We start from the raw sequence: 15,672 nt of genomic DNA on the forward strand, positions 1-15,672 counted from the left end.
TGAACACTAACCACTAAAGACCCCTCTCTCTCTCTCTCAGATTTTTTTTTCTCTTTCAGATTTTTGAGAGTCTTCCTCTCTATTATCTCTCTGCCTCCTCATGGTCTAGTTTTTTAAATAATTTTTATAAATACTAGATCTTTGTCCGCGCTACGCGCGGATAGTATTTTGATTTTTTTTCTTCATATTTTTGTACTATTATGTCAATTGTTTAGTTTTATAAAATGTTATGTTTTTACTGTAAGTTAATTTTTTTGAATCTTACCACAACACATTATACACAAAGAGAATATAGTTGGTCTTTATATTCTTATTTGGTGTAATATTGAAAATTTTGATGGTTTGTTTAAATAGTTTTTTTAAATTATATATTTTAGGATTGATTTTCGTGACTATATTCTATAATTGTATAAAAAAATTGTTTGTCCCATATAGACATCCATATAAATATGGACTTCTGATAAATTTGTTCATTGGGATATTTAGTTTCACTTTCAACTTTATTCTTTTTTTTGGCACCCTCATGCTAGCTTATGGGGCTAGCCAACTTGGTGCAAAAGGGTTTACAAAAGCTGATCGAGATACGCGTGATCGGACACTTTTTGCTAGGCTATTCGTACGGAATTTTAAGATCTAGGAATATAAGCAATAAAAAGTTCAGAAAATTCTTTGGATACAACCTTTATTTCGTCGAGCTCCGAGTCCAACGCAGGCTAATCTTCCTTCTTTTGAATGAGTATAACCAGTTGTTCACAGTCGATTGAAAGACCATTTCTCTGTGTCCAAACTTCAGTATCACTTGCATTGTCCATAGTAAACTTTCAGCTGCCGTTTGCAGTGGTGATTTGGTGCGTGTATATCGGCCCTTGCTCCAAACAACATTGGAAAGTCACCATCTATTAACACAAAGCCAAGTCTAGATATTTCTCTTTCATTTATCCAGGTGTCTAGCAGGAGCGTTTCTTTACGGAGGAACAGTTGTGTCCGTTACCTTAACTCCTATATCAATCTCCATAATCTTGTCTATACGTTGAGCTATCCTCCAACACTCTGCTTCAATTTTATTCGCTAAAGGGAAAGACATAATTCCTACGACACTATTAATGATTGTTTTTTTTGCAACACCGATACGGCAAACTTATGTTTTATTTAACAAAACTCTTATTTTAATTTTGTATTAAAGAATCAATCATATTTTATATTATCCATAATTTTAGTAAATTTGCTTATTTGTCATGTTTTATTAGGTTTTAGCTAAATTATTGATTTATTATTTATTTTTAGCTAAGTCACTAATTTATTAATTTAAAAAATACCTTTAATTAGTATTATATATATATATATATTAAAAATGAATTTTATTTTAATAATATGAAATTTCTATTTTATATTAAAATTTAGTTAGTTTTTTTATTTGTCATATTTTATTAGGTTTTAGACTTTTAGATAGGTTATTGATTTATTATTAATTTCTAACTGATTCGCTAATATGTTAATTAAAACAATACCCTTAATGAATTTTATATATAATTAAAAATAAATTTTATTTTAATCATATAAAATTTATATGTTACATTAATATTAAATATTTGATTCTAAAATAATATAATAAAATTATAAAAAAAATTAAAAATAAGATAATTCTTATATATATTTTGTTGCTATCTGAAAATAATATTTTTATTATAAAAGTTAAAAAGATACAAAAAATTATAATTAAATATTATTAAAAAAACATTTATATAAATATATTTTTAAACTATTTCTAAGATATGAGTGTTTAAAAAAATTTAACACGGGATGTTCAGAACACGAAATTATGCTTATGAGAGAGTGGCTCGGGAGTGGGTTAGGAGATGAGTCTAATGGGCTGCGAATTGTTGAATTTTTTTTTAATTGCAAGCCCACTTCGTGATGATCTGGCATATTGGTTGGTCATGAATATTTGTGCACATGTGGATAGGCTTAGGAAGCTAGAATTTAGCTCCTTTTATATAGTAGGATTATGTGATAGTTACAGACACGTTATATATGTGTGTATGTATAATCTATCTATATTGATGGAGACAATAACCATTCGTACCTGACCATTTCTTTTGTGATATTTTTTTATTCTTCTTTCTCCTTTTTTTTCCCGTCTCCCAGATCTGCTTCCTCAATCTTACCATTGGAAAGCTTCAAGCTAATTTTCAGGGTAATTATTTATTTTAAGAAAAAAACAGTTCATCGACTTATTATTTCTTATTTATATAATTATATATATATATATATGAAGCCCCAAGTTGTACTATGCTTTTTGTTCGTCATGAAGTTGGTTGATGCTTTTCCTTTTCCCCTTATAGCTCTCTCTCTAACTGTTGAATCTGGATTTACGAAAACATATGTATGTACTTTGTATATCTATGTTCTTGTGAATAACGAACCAACCTCTGCTATATATATGGTACCTTTTTTTTCTGATCAAAGCATTTATGGAATCTTCTATTATAGGGTTACTACTTATTTGCAGGTTTTTAGATAAATACTTAAATCATATAATTTTGTAAACCCGTATATGGAAGCTTGGTTTTGTTTGCGGTAATTAATATATGCATATTAGGAAGGTTTAGTAGAGGTTTTTAAGTGTAGTTTTTGTGTGTTTTAATTTTGATGCACATTGCTCTTGCTGTTCTACTTCCATGGCCTTTGATCTTGTTCTTGGTTCAAACGATTCAAGTTACAGAATAAATATTCAATGTGTATGCTCTAGTAGCTAATTTTCTTGTTGGTTCTAAATGTATTATATGGTCAATGTTGTTCCTTTGAGCATTTTGATTTAAGGTATTTGATCATCTCATGTTTGCGATCTGCGTCTCCATTGTTCCCATTTGATAGGGACAGGATCAAAGAGTGAGATCGTAGAGGAAGAAAGCCATGTACTTCTTCGGTTTGTCCAAAGAAGAAGTGTTGTCACAGAAACATGTTGTACCGTATAAAGAGACTTTTAACCAGAATCCACTCACTCTGTTTGGGAGACAGGTTAGATTATTCAGATTCTAGTCTAGTCCAAAGTTTTTGACCTTTTTGATGTTTCTTGTTAAGAACCACATTAGAATATATGATCTTGATAAGATTTTATTTCAGGTGTATCCGGTGAATAGCAATAGCTCCAACTCTGTTCATGGGTCTATGAAGATGAAAGATATTGATCTTCGGCTTCCTGCAGATCATTATGCTTATGTAGAGACTAGATTTCATTCAGCGTTTGAAGCTAATAAGGAGAAAGAAGCGCTGGCCACAAAGTGGAGTGGCAAGAGAGACCCAAAAATTGTTATTGATCTTGAAGAGCTTCCCACAACAGAGGATGCAGATTCTGTTAGCTATGTTACTGTGAGAAGTCCTGAAACAGAACCGTCATGCTTAGCTGGTCAGATCAGCTCAAACAGTCTGAAGGTGGTGGGTCAATCTCGTGTAGAAGATGGTAGTGCAGGTTTACTAGATCTTAATACAACCCCGGATGAGTTGGTGTCCGAGCCTCACTTGTGTTTCTTACAAGATCTCAACTGTCCTTACGTCGAAGAGACCGAAACAAGCTGCGAGAAGAGTGGAGTTGATGATGATCCTACGTCACTTAGCTCTCCTAAATGCCAAAATGTCCATGAAAAAGACGGTACAGAGTCTCCAGCTTCAGATACTTCTTGCTGCACCACTGAAAACAACTTAAGAAGAGGTTCACTGGATCCTTCTTGCCGTACCAGGCTTGAGTTTCCTGTCTTACCAGAGAACGAACGTTGTAATGAGGAGGAGAAGGAAGAGTTCTCTGAAGTTATGCTAATGGCAGCTGAATCATTAGTCCACATATCAGCAGTTTCATATCAAAATCAAGACAAACCAGAGAAGGGTAACGTGGAACCAAGATGTTTCTCATGCGATTCATATGAGCTACACACGTTAGGAATAAGCGAAACCAACACGGAAGAAGAGTTCTGCGTGTCATCAAAGGCTATGGATAAGCTTCATAACATCACAAGAGAGGACAACAAAGAGTTTGGACTCAAGCTGAGAAGAGGGAGGAGAATGAAGCACTTTCAGAAGGAGGTACTCCCTAGCTTAACGTCGCTCTCTAGGCACGAGATACGCGAAGACATGAACATCTTGGAAGCGGTTTTTAGATCAAGAGAGTACAAGAAGATGCAGGGGAAAACGAGAGATGTTAAACTTGGAGCAAACCTGAGAAACAAACGTTTAGTGTCACAGAGGTACGTTGGTAAAAGAAGGTGAAAACATGAATGAGTTTTATATATCTTTATGGGTTTCAGATTCTATCTTACAATTGCTTCATTGTGTACTCTTTTAACAGTCTCTTTTTTTGTTTAATTTACGACTGATTATGATACCAGAAAAAAGCTAATGAGCCAATGACATTATGTTTCTTATTCTTGCTCAAAAGGATACTTAAGTAGCTACTGGTCTGTAAATTAACGTTTTAATATGAATAGACTTGAATGTGTTCTTGGAAGTTTGGAATAGTCTGTTGGAATCTTGAAACGTGCAAAATAGTTCGTAATCCAACATTAAACTATGATTTATGGGCCATGGCCCATTTATCTCAGAGGCCTCTAATTTCTTGTAATTACATTTTTGGGTCAAAATTGTAATTACATTTTTAAATTGTAGTTTTAGACTTGTTGCCAAATTTACCTCAGCGTGGATTAGTTAAGTGTTCTAAGAGTATGATTACTGGAGATTCTTAAGGTGGGGTTCTTAACAGAATATAAGAACATGTTTCTTAACTTTTAACTAAAAAGGTTAAGAATCGGCTCTTAAATACGAGTTCTTATATTCCGCTAAGAATCCCACCTTTAAAAACTTCCCAATAACCATGCTCTAACCTGCAATGCCACTTTGTATGTGAACTTTATTTCCTTGATTTTTTTTTTGTATTTTCTGATCAAATTTTTAAAAATTATTATGTTAATTATGTAGGGAACTTTAATCATCTTACTGGACTAAGCACTAACTAGTAAGACACTGAATCTAATATATTGTTTCCTTTGTTATTAGTGTTGAGCAAATAATATTTGTCTCAATAAACAAATTTGAAATTATGTGACTGGGTGGGGGATATTTGAGAAATCATAATAATTATCATTTCATATCTGAACACTAGATTCGAGTTGGGAGACAAACAAACGTGCACAGAGCATTCCTTACTATATTATATCGCAAGCACATAGATAAATTGCAACAAGGTTCCAGATATTTAGCTCTTCTGTGATTATGGAACAAATGCATGATGGGTCTATCTTTTAGGGACATCAAGCCAGTTCGCAAATCAATAATTGGTCGGAAAAAGATAATAATAGCGGAGTTATTTGCTAAACTTCTCAAAACAATAAACTGTAGATTAAACAAAAAAAAAATTCTTGTTGATCTTTTTAGGGGGAGAGACCTAGCTGATATTGAATGTGATTTTCTTTTTTTGCTAATTGAATGTGATTTTCCCCTTAAAAGTATATACATATATAGTTTGTGCTAACAGAAACTTTTAAAAACTTAATTGCTAATATAAAGATTTGTAATTCTTTCATTATAAGATCTTAATTAAAACTAAAATATCGCCACTAATTAGGCGTTCTAATCCAATTATAACCAGCTAGCTCACTCTATGTTGCATATGAAGAAATTAAATTTCCCATGCTGGCAAAGTAATCATTGTAATAGTTAGTAATATACGTCTCCGTATAACACACACTGGCCGTATGTGATTCCAATAATTCCTATCCCATCGTCAGCATAGTTAAAATATCATATAAAATTAACTAGTGTAATGTAAGGGACCATAATAAATGATATTTTGGACTATCTCCCTAATAATTCATGTCACTCAACCAGTAATCACCAAGTTATCAAAAATGACTAGTTGAAAGAATCAGACAACTTGAAATTCAAACAAAAAAGACGTTAATTGCGTTAAATCTTAGAAATTTTACAATTTCTGCTTTTATACATAACCAAATAGGAAAATTTTGACTTTTTCCCATATAGATCGATCCATTATTTGTGGAATCAGAAACAAAAGGTAACTGAGAAAAACATCATAAAATGTTTCACAAAAAAAAACATCATAAAATATACCACCAAATTCAAAATCAAATTCAAACATATCAACATAGACACAATATTCATCATCTCATCAATGACCCATGGGAATGTCTGGCTCGTCTTCCAACTCAATCCCAAGGTCAGCTAGTCTCTTCTCCTTGTAGACGTACCACTTGGAGAAAACAAGGAAAACGAGGAAGTTCAAAGCAACAATTACTGCCACAAGCCAATAGAAATTGTATAGACGGCCCTTGTTGAGATCATCAGCTATCCACGGATGAGCTTTATCAGTGACTTTCTCAACGATGGTTACGAGAACCGAGCTGAAGAAAAACCCTAAAGCCAATGTGCTCAACAATAAACCCGTGCTCATTGTTTTCATACCTTTAGGACACTCTCTCAAGAAAAAATCTAGCTGTCCTGTGTAGATCAACGCCTCGCCGATACCCACAATAAGGTATTGTGGGATGAGTAGAGAAAACCCTAGAGGAAGGGTTTTGACTGTTGGACCGTGGGCATGTGCTGTTCTAAGACGTTTGATCTCGACCAAAGCAGCTACGGCCATACCCATGGCTGCAAGTAAGAGACCCAAACCAATGCGTTGAAGAGGTCTCAGACCGTGGGGGTAGTTGAATAGCTTTTTGCATAAGGGAATCGCGAGACGGTCGTAGACGGCGGTGGTTAGGAGGAGGCCACCGATATAGAATACGGCCATTGCGGCTGGAGGGATCTCAAAGCTCCCAATGTGACGGTCCATGGTCTCGGACTGCGCGACCGATAATGTCGTTAGTTGAGCATGGACAGTCCAAAAGAGGATGCATGTTGCCCAAATTGGTAACATCCGTACAATTTGTTTCACTTCCTCAATATCAGTTACTGTTGATAGTGTCCATTTGTTGTATACGTTTTGGGTCATTGCCATTTCTTGGTCCTTTATCGCTGCTTTGTCCAATGACCTGTGGTATCAAAAATAATACAAGGAATGATTAGAATATAACAGGAAGTGGATTGTTGGGTTAAAAATAGGCCTAACATATATTCTTTTTGAAATATCGCTTAAGCTTTAGCAAGAAAATAAAAAAAAAATAAAAAAATCGCTTAAGCATCGTATCAACATGATGTGAATAATCTGGACTTCTAGAGATAAGATAGTTACGTGGAATCTTTTCAAAGTAGCAAGAAACAGCAATATGCGCCTATATGCAAATTATTTTTAAAAAAAAAAATATTTTAAATAGGGAAAAGGTCTAAAAGGTAATAGATTTTTCTAAAATTTTCAGTAAACTTAGAAATTCTCAAAATAGACAAATTGAATGAAGCAAAGAGCACGCAAAGCACGTGACCATAGGATTCTGAAGCCTAACATGGGGTCTGGCCCGGTCGAGGTGTGTAAAGTAGTGGAGGTCTTACAACACGAAACATGATCGTTCTTGCTACAAGACAAACCAATGTCTCCCTAACTTGTCGTTTCTTTTTTTTTCTTTTTTTTTTCTATTATTCCAAACTAGGAGAAATTCAAAATATCTAGAGATGGTAAAAAGATTCTTCATAAATTTCTAGAATTAAAAGTAATTTGATTCTTTTGGATTCTAGTGTGTTTACCTAGGCATGCATAGGGATTGATGCATAAAAGATACAGTACTTGGTTGGCAAAAACAGAAAAGAAAAAGATACTGTACTTAAGGGGGGAAGAATCACGAGTATATGAGTCCATATGTTTAAGCTTTAAAGCAAGAGAATCTACTGAATACAATAACAATATACTCTGATAAAATGAAACAAATTGAAATATGATGTCACCACAACTTGTGGCTAAAGCTACTCTCTTTTTGTGGTGGACAATTAATTCAACAGAAGGTGTGAAATTTTCTAAGATTGTCCATTTCTATGTAAATAGTAAAGATGGAGAATACTTTTTTTTTTAAAGATGGAGAATACTACTCCACTTGCACATCCCTAATGACTTCTCTTATTTTCTTACCTATATGTATTGAACTTGACGTGCTATCTAACGTAGGTACACACATAGATACAAGTATAAGGGAAAAAAAATGTAATTAGCTGTAAAACTCATGTCATGGACCAGTTTCGTTGTATGGTCGAGTTCTAATATTATTATGATAATATTTATTTCAATAAAAAAAATATTCAATCCCTTTAAACTGGATTCTAATGCCAAGTAGGCATATAATGAAAATATGTGTGGTCCCCTTTTAATTAAAGGACACGACCTTTTGGAGTTATTTCATACCCACACAGCCCCCACTTTTAATTTCACATTCCCGAGTCTATACTATCACGTTCAGTTAACCAACATCTCATTTATTCGACTCTAACCTTTTTAACAAAATAGAAATTGTCAAATTTGAATCTTAAAAATATTTTAACCTTTAGGAATCTTAGGTGGGATTTGCTTCTTTTAGTATTCTGTTTAAAATTTAATGAAATGAGCAGGGTTAATATATTAGATGATATAGGAATCATACCGGAACTGATTGGTATGCGGCAACTTTTGTTTACTCTTCATCGAACCTTCAGCCGCAATAACATCGTCCAAGTCATATAGAAACGACGGGTCCGATGGCAACTCGAGCCGCCTATTCCTCCACGCCGCCACAAGAACCGTCGCAACTTGCGTCATCGGGCTACCAATCAACTTCTTGAACCGGTAGCGATTAGTGCCGGCCAAGAAAATGCTTAGTGAAAGCACGATTGCCAACGCGCAAATGCCATAGCCCCATTTACGTCCAACATCATCTTGTATGTAGACAAGGACCGTCACGGCCATAAGAGAACCGACGTTGATACAAAAGAAGAAACGGTTGAAGAAATATGTCATTTGTGACCGTTCTTTCGGTTCAGTGTCATCGAATTGGTCTGACCCAAAACCGGAGACGCTTGCCTTCACTCCTCCAGTTCCTAGGGCCGTAAGGTATAAGGCTAAGTATAGGACCGTAAGTTGTATTCCACTCGCTTGTACGCAATGAGACGAGGTCGTTGGATCGCATCTTGGTGGTCTCAGTCCCGGTATGATAGTTGAGAGGGTTAAGATCGAAACACCCTAATAGTCAAAGTCATCACATAAAAATTAATTTTTTGGCAAAACTAAACAAAAATAAAGACTTATGTCGTTTACTATTTTGATCGATTATTAAACTAGTCAATAATTACAATTTCTTGATTTTCTTTGCTATAATTTTTGGCAAGGTGAAAGGGACTTGTAAGGTCCTTACTGTGGCTTGGATAGCGGCGAATATAGCAATGGTTAGGTACCTAGATGAAACAAAATTAATTAACTCAATCAACATGAGCTAAAAAGAAAAGATAAAACGTAATGAATTTATTTAACTTTATATACAAACCTTCCAAGAAAAGTGTCCGCTATGAAGCCACCGAGGAGACAGAGCATGAACGAAGTTCCGAGGAAGTTTGTGACGGTGTTAGCCGCCGTTGCATTGCCTAAATGCATAGTTCCCGTCAAATACGTCACTAGGTTAACGCCGATACCTAACGTCGTCAACCGCTCCACCGCCTCAATACCTTCAAGTAATTATTAACAAGAAGTTAGATAGATCCAGGAAAAAATGATGCCCACAAGAAGAAACTCCAACCCATTTAGAATAAACATATAACGTACTAAACGGCCATAACTGTTTCTTTGTTTTTGTCTTTTGCATATATACTGTTGGTAGATTTTGCTCTCCAAACTTTATTGTATGTGATTATACTTACAGAGAATCATGGCGGCGCTGGCCCATCCACCGGTCTTAGAACGATCGGCTGGGCGGCCTTGGAAGTCCCAAGCATCGAGAAGGGTTTGTGTTTTAGTTTCAGGTAGAGACATATCTTGAAGATTGATGGAAGATTTTTTTTTTCAATTTTTCTTAGAACTTCTGTTCTTATGGGGACAGTGGTTTACAAGCAAAGAGAAAAGGCTGTTTTGTTTTAGAGCTTTTGGTTTCTTTGGTGATTTTAAAGGTGTTCATCTTTGGACTCTTGATACCTCTATTTATACTGGGAAACTTCCCGAGTTAAAAAACATTTTTTTATTTAGAGTTTTATGCAAAATTAAAAAAAGTGACACATGTGTGACTCTGATGAGTGTTGTTTGATTGGGGAGACAATTATCATATAAAAATAATAAATAGGTAGAAAGAGAAAACTGAGAGAGCAAAGCCAAATATTACCACTTCCTCCGACTCTATAGGACTCTATGAACTTTTTAAGTTAAAAGTCATTTTGTCACTGAATCAATGGGCATCAGGCGCATCAATTTACTCACCATCATGAGCCATTATTATGTCTCTGACAAAATAGGGCAATAAACATGTAAAAACAAAAACAAAAAACATTATTCGAGTATTATTTATTTTCATAAAATATGTCTTTTATATTCTTTTACCAATTTTTTTTATTTTACGGCTGAGATATGAATAATAATTCAAAATTATTGGTTGAGGCGGTAAAATGCATGTTTATTATGTTATGCTAAATAACATTTTCGTTATTGTTGATTTGCATTATTGTACATTTCTTTTTCGTTTGCTAAATATCTAGCTCTTGTAGGTCCATTTTGTTGTTCAGAGCATGTCTTTAGATAATGCTAGATTTGTTTGTTTCCTCCTTTGAAAATTGTAACATATTCTGATTTTATTGTTTTTCTTTAAAAGAACTGGTGGTAGGTTTTACAAAAGTGAAAACCTAGTTGATATATATATCATTTATTATCATGTTGGTGTATGGATACTATTTTGTTTTTAAATCTTTATTCTGATTTTATATTCCTCAATTGAAATTCATGTGCAATAATTTCACTTTCACAGGTAAACAAACGATTCTAATCCAAAGTAAAACAAAAAAAATGACATGCAAAGAACTTTCAGAAATACTTGCACATTTTCAAATTATACCTTTATCAAGTAGTACTTTAGAATTCCATAAAATCGTATGAAAATCTGTCAAAATATCTTATCGGAAGTTAATAAAAGTTAACTTATGTATTTGATACAACACTGAAACTAAATATTTGTATAATTGTTATTACATAAATGTACCAACTTTTTTTCCTTTGTGTTAATGGGAAAGTCTAGCTTGAGAGTTAATGGCTCAAAATGTATGCTTCTTAAACGCCACTAAAATGAATCATGTTGCAATATTAACTTTTTTAATTATCTAACTTTAAAGTGGAATAAATTAATGTAAAGTGTCTTATAATAATCACGTGTTTATTTTTTATTTTGAGTTTTGCAACTTCAATGGTTCTCTTTCTCTCTTGAGAAAATAAGAGCATAAAACAGAAAAAGAAACAACAGAGAACAACACAATATTTAGAACAAATACAGGAATAAAATAATTAATTTATCTTAAACTTGTGAAGAGAAAGTAAGTTAACTGGTTTTATTGATCAGTCTTCAGGTCTATGTAACATATCCAATACCATTTTTTGAAACACTTCAAGAAAAGTAAGAAACTATATTACAAAGAATAACTAAACATACATTAAGTTATCTTAGTTTCTAAAACTAATAAAATGAACTTTAAACTTTAATATAAAATTCAGACAATTTTATTGTAGATTCTTTGTCGTGAATTATGTCTTCTCAATCTCTGAATCACCGATAAGCGGGCAGATAAATTTTCAAAACCCATAAACAAGCACCTTTTTAGCGTTCATAATTCTTTTTTTTTTTGGACAAAAGCGTTCATAATTCTATATATGTAAATATCCCCAACAGTCCATTAGTTTGTACACATCCAAAGATTGCGGAACAGCGAACAAAGGTGACAAGTGACAATGAAGAGTCCCATCCAAAAAGAAGAGGGAGAACGAGTAATGAACCCAAATTTATTATCTTCTATATTGAACTAAATTTATAAATATATGATCTGGAAAAGAAAAATAAAAAAAAATTAATAAAATAGATTATAATAATATAAAATTTTAAAATGGAAACTAAAGATGTAAATGGATGGATCATAAATTTTGGGCGGAGCTACTTTAACTTATAGGTATATCTCAGGCAGGTCCCAGTTTTTTTTTTGGCACGTGAGAGTTGTGGGACAGCCAGAGATTCTCCCACAGAATTGACTCGGTCATTTCAAGAGGATGAATCCATAACAAAATTAGCACGAACACCCAAAAAATAAATAAACGAAAAACAATATAGTAGTAGTAGTACTAATTTTAGCTTAAGTTTTAGTTAATTAATCTAACTTGTCACGATAAATGATAAAACGTTATTTGTGTAAGCAAAACATAATTTATTTATTCCGGTCTTGTTACCCAGACCACCTCAAATTTGAGCAATAGAATAGTCGTTTGTTGAAGAAAAAAAGTTATTTATTTATAAACTATTAAAGTTAAGATTTATAATTTATATAACATTCTTATAATTCAATCACTACTCAGAAGTGGGATGATTTTTTTCTTATTAATTTTCAAAAATAATCAACCAGCAATATGCAGTGATATTTATTAAAGCATAAATCATTATTCTTCCTAAAATCTCATGTCGGAGAAAAAAACTCAACTTCCCCTCCAAATGAGTCGTTAACCAAGTGACTTTTCAAAGCTGAATACATGATTTGAAGTGATTGATATAATTTGCTACCAACACTTTTGCAGTAACATTGCAATCTCGAGGCAAAGTCAGCCAAGGTACATAATTTTTGTTAGCAAAATATTGTGTTAACTCGATAGATAATTTAAATAAAACTGTAGAGTCTAATGTGTAACATTGACAAACATAATGATCTGATAATAACTATGTGATATTTATATTCTAGCAGGTGACGAATGAAGAAAAAAATATTTAGATTCAATTTTATAAACGGATTGATTGAATCACAAAGCAGAAGAGTATCGAATTAAATATTTGGGTATGAATCCTTCGGAGGATCCCAAAGGCCATGGTTGACTAAACATTGGAATGACAACTTGCTCAATAATAGAATGTTAAACAATATTGTGAATATATATGTTATGAAATTGGTTTCTTCTTATTATAGAGAGGATTATGTTAAAGTTATCGGTTCGGCGTCTTGGATTGATGATTTCATCATTATGAAATTAGTAAACAACGTGTTTAGGAGAAATATGTGACTCGTTTGGATGGTATGGAGGACATCCACTTGTCACAAAATGGTGAAACAATAACTATATTTTTTCTGTCTGACGTCACATTTCAGTTTGGTTTTTATAAATAAAATTAAATCATAACGTTTTGTTTTCATTAAGTATGATTTGTAATTTTTAACCAACAACGTTCCCCCAACCCCGGTTAAATCATTGTAGGCACTTGCAAATACAAAAGAATTTCATAATTTCAAGGGGCAGTTGTGAAAGTGATTTTAACCAAGTTTGCGAAAGGATTATAAGAGATTCTACATTTCAAATATACTGCATATTGATTTTGATTTTTTGACAAGGTCATAAAGTTTTTTTTTTTTTTTTTTGAGAAAGAACAAGGTCATAAAGTTGTTAACAAACTATTACAATGAGAAGTTATGGTTTGCCTTTGCAAACCACAAGCAAAATGACATTAATATCTATATGATCGCTTCTGCGAGATTTTGTTTTTTTAAAAGTGCACAATTTCTTACTGAATGACCTACTTCTATTTACACTTTAGATTTAATTTAATTATTTTTTTGCTTACCGATTTATTTGAATGTAAAATCAAGATAAGTTGAGGAGTCAAAAATATCGTTTTATGAATATAATCATGTTAGTCATATACTCATTCGAACGCGAAGCTCTCAGCAACAAAACACAATTTATCTAGTTAAATTAATCACATTTAGAAATATCGAACTCATTTGTGATTTTAAGATAACAAGATAGTACCAGCTTCGAACTCAAATTTAACAATATTAAAATGATACTCACCCAGTTAAATGAACCGTAGTTGAGTTATTCTATAATCTAGGTGTCTCTAGTCGGACTCAATATTTAAAGCGAAGAAAATAAAAGAAACAACTGTTAACTAGATTAGATGATGACGGATGGGCGGCACAAGCTCTCTCATCATAATAAAAAGTCAAATCCTAAATAACGAAAATTTGATATAATGTTTTTGACTTTGTGGGACAAAACTAAGTTACCCCGCATTATTATTTTTTGGTGTAATTTTATTTTTGTTTTTGGTGAAAGAAAATGTGGTTAATAGTCCATGCAAAGTTGCAAACGAAATTGAGTTTGAGTGAGATAATGCCTACAAAACACTCCTTTACCACTGGATCAACAACATTATTACGAAAACATTTAGTTCATGTTTGAATGCATCTATGAGAACTAGATGTATTACCATTACTAATGGTATATGTATACAAAAGAAGGTTATTGAATTACATGGTGTCAGTTTACATGTGAGAATGTATTGATTAAGGTGTAAGTAGTGACGTAGGATTAATAAGTTTGTTGTGTTTCTTTCTACTCCACAAAGTTTATTGAATTACATGGTGTCTGTTTACATGTTTCAGATTCGAATATTGCAACTGTTTGGAACCTAACGAACACACATTTGTACATGAAAATGTTTTTTGAGAGCCGACGCATTGAAATTACGTTTATATATATACATATTAGTTTAAAATGGATGAAAGAAGAGAAGGAAAGATTACGAATAGATAATGTGATGAGAGGAATCGAAAGTGAAAGATGCCTTACATCACTGCAAAAGGAAATAAAATTAAAAGTACGTCGTACTTTTGGAAACGAACCAAACACTTTATTATTATGGTCTTTTTGATGCTCTCAAAAGACAATTATATTTAATTATATCTGAATTTAATTAGGCAAAGACAATTTAATTGGGGTCGTTTGTATAAACGTTTACAATGCTCATAAACGAAAAAATAAGTTCGTCAACGGTTTTTAGAAATTAAATCTCGATCGAGTAATTAGACAATATATAATATGCACAAGATTTATAATACTTCAACATTTCAGTTTAATTAATGTAATTCAGATTTTAGCATTTTTTCAGATTCATAAATGTAATAGCAGTTTAAATGTCCTAGTTTTAAAATTAAAAATAAAAATGCCATAGTTTGTTTGTTTATTGTCAACATGCCATAGTTTGTTATTCTCATATATTTAGTAAAAAGTGTTGTTTGAACGTATTTTATATGGAATTCAATTGTTTTACAAACATACTTTAATATACCACTGGATAAATATACCCGGTTTAAACTGTAAGTTATTAGCTTAAAATAATGGGGAAAATATGAATTGGGTATGATATATACATTAGAAATCTAGAAGTTAAAACAATACTTTTCATAAAACAAAAATAACTAAAAAATATATATATTTTGTTGACAAGGGGCAAGACGTGTTGGATTTTAGATAGGTTTAAGAAGTAAAGATCATGTTTAACTAACGTTACTCCCTATGTTTCACAATGTAAGTTGTTTTGGCAGAGCCAACTTTTTTAAAAAAGTTGTTTTGGAAGCACAACAATTAAGAAAGTTGTTATATTTCAAAAAGTCAGTGACAAAAAAAAGGTTATATTTCAAAAAGTATTATTTAATATTTAAATTAGATGTAATTCAACTAATAGTAAAAAAATGTATAATTAATTGGTT

General features: G+C 32.4%; 2 protein-coding genes across 3 annotated transcripts; one reads left to right on the top strand and one right to left on the bottom strand.

The window, feature by feature from the left end:
- The first annotated feature begins 2,002 nt into the window (after positions 1-2,002).
- LOC106397179 lies at positions 2,003-4,498 on the top strand. 2 transcript variants are annotated; one of them, XM_013837749.3, is made up of 3 exons: positions 2,003-2,194; positions 2,875-3,018; positions 3,124-4,498. In XM_013837749.3, exons 2-3 carry the CDS (start codon positions 2,914-2,916, stop codon positions 4,258-4,260), a joined length of 1,242 nt encoding a protein of 413 aa, XP_013693203.2. In that variant the 5' UTR covers positions 2,003-2,194; positions 2,875-2,913; the 3' UTR covers positions 4,261-4,498. The 2 variants fall into 2 exon arrangements, with proteins under 2 accessions (XP_013693203.2, XP_013693204.2); XM_013837750.3 differs by lacking the exon at positions 2,003-2,194 and adding an exon at positions 2,258-2,383.
- A 1,428-nt stretch (positions 4,499-5,926) lies between these two features.
- LOC106401302 (protein NRT1/ PTR FAMILY 6.3-like) lies at positions 5,927-9,972 on the bottom strand. The gene is given in 5 exon segments (NM_001315634.1): positions 5,927-7,040; positions 8,571-9,145; positions 9,318-9,357; positions 9,447-9,624; positions 9,817-9,972. Coding segments are annotated over 5 exon segments (1,770 nt in total). The 5' UTR covers positions 9,929-9,972; the 3' UTR covers positions 5,927-6,175.
- Between the last annotated feature and the right edge of the window lie 5,700 nt (positions 9,973-15,672).

The sequence above is a fragment of the Brassica napus genome, chromosome A9, assembly GCF_020379485.1.
Source record: "Brassica napus cultivar Da-Ae chromosome A9, Da-Ae, whole genome shotgun sequence".
In the NCBI taxonomy this organism is placed as follows: Eukaryota; Viridiplantae; Streptophyta; class Magnoliopsida; order Brassicales; family Brassicaceae; genus Brassica; species Brassica napus.

Excerpts from the sequence above, each read along its gene's own strand:
- LOC106397179 (XM_013837749.3), top strand. The coding sequence starts at position 2,914 with ATGTACTTCTTCGGTTTGTCCAAAGAAGAAGTGTTGTCACAGAAACAT. Across the intron at positions 3,019-3,123 it reads TCACTCTGTTTGGGAGACAG|GTGTATCCGGTGAATAGCAA; the intron begins GTTAGATTATTC and ends ATTTTATTTCAG.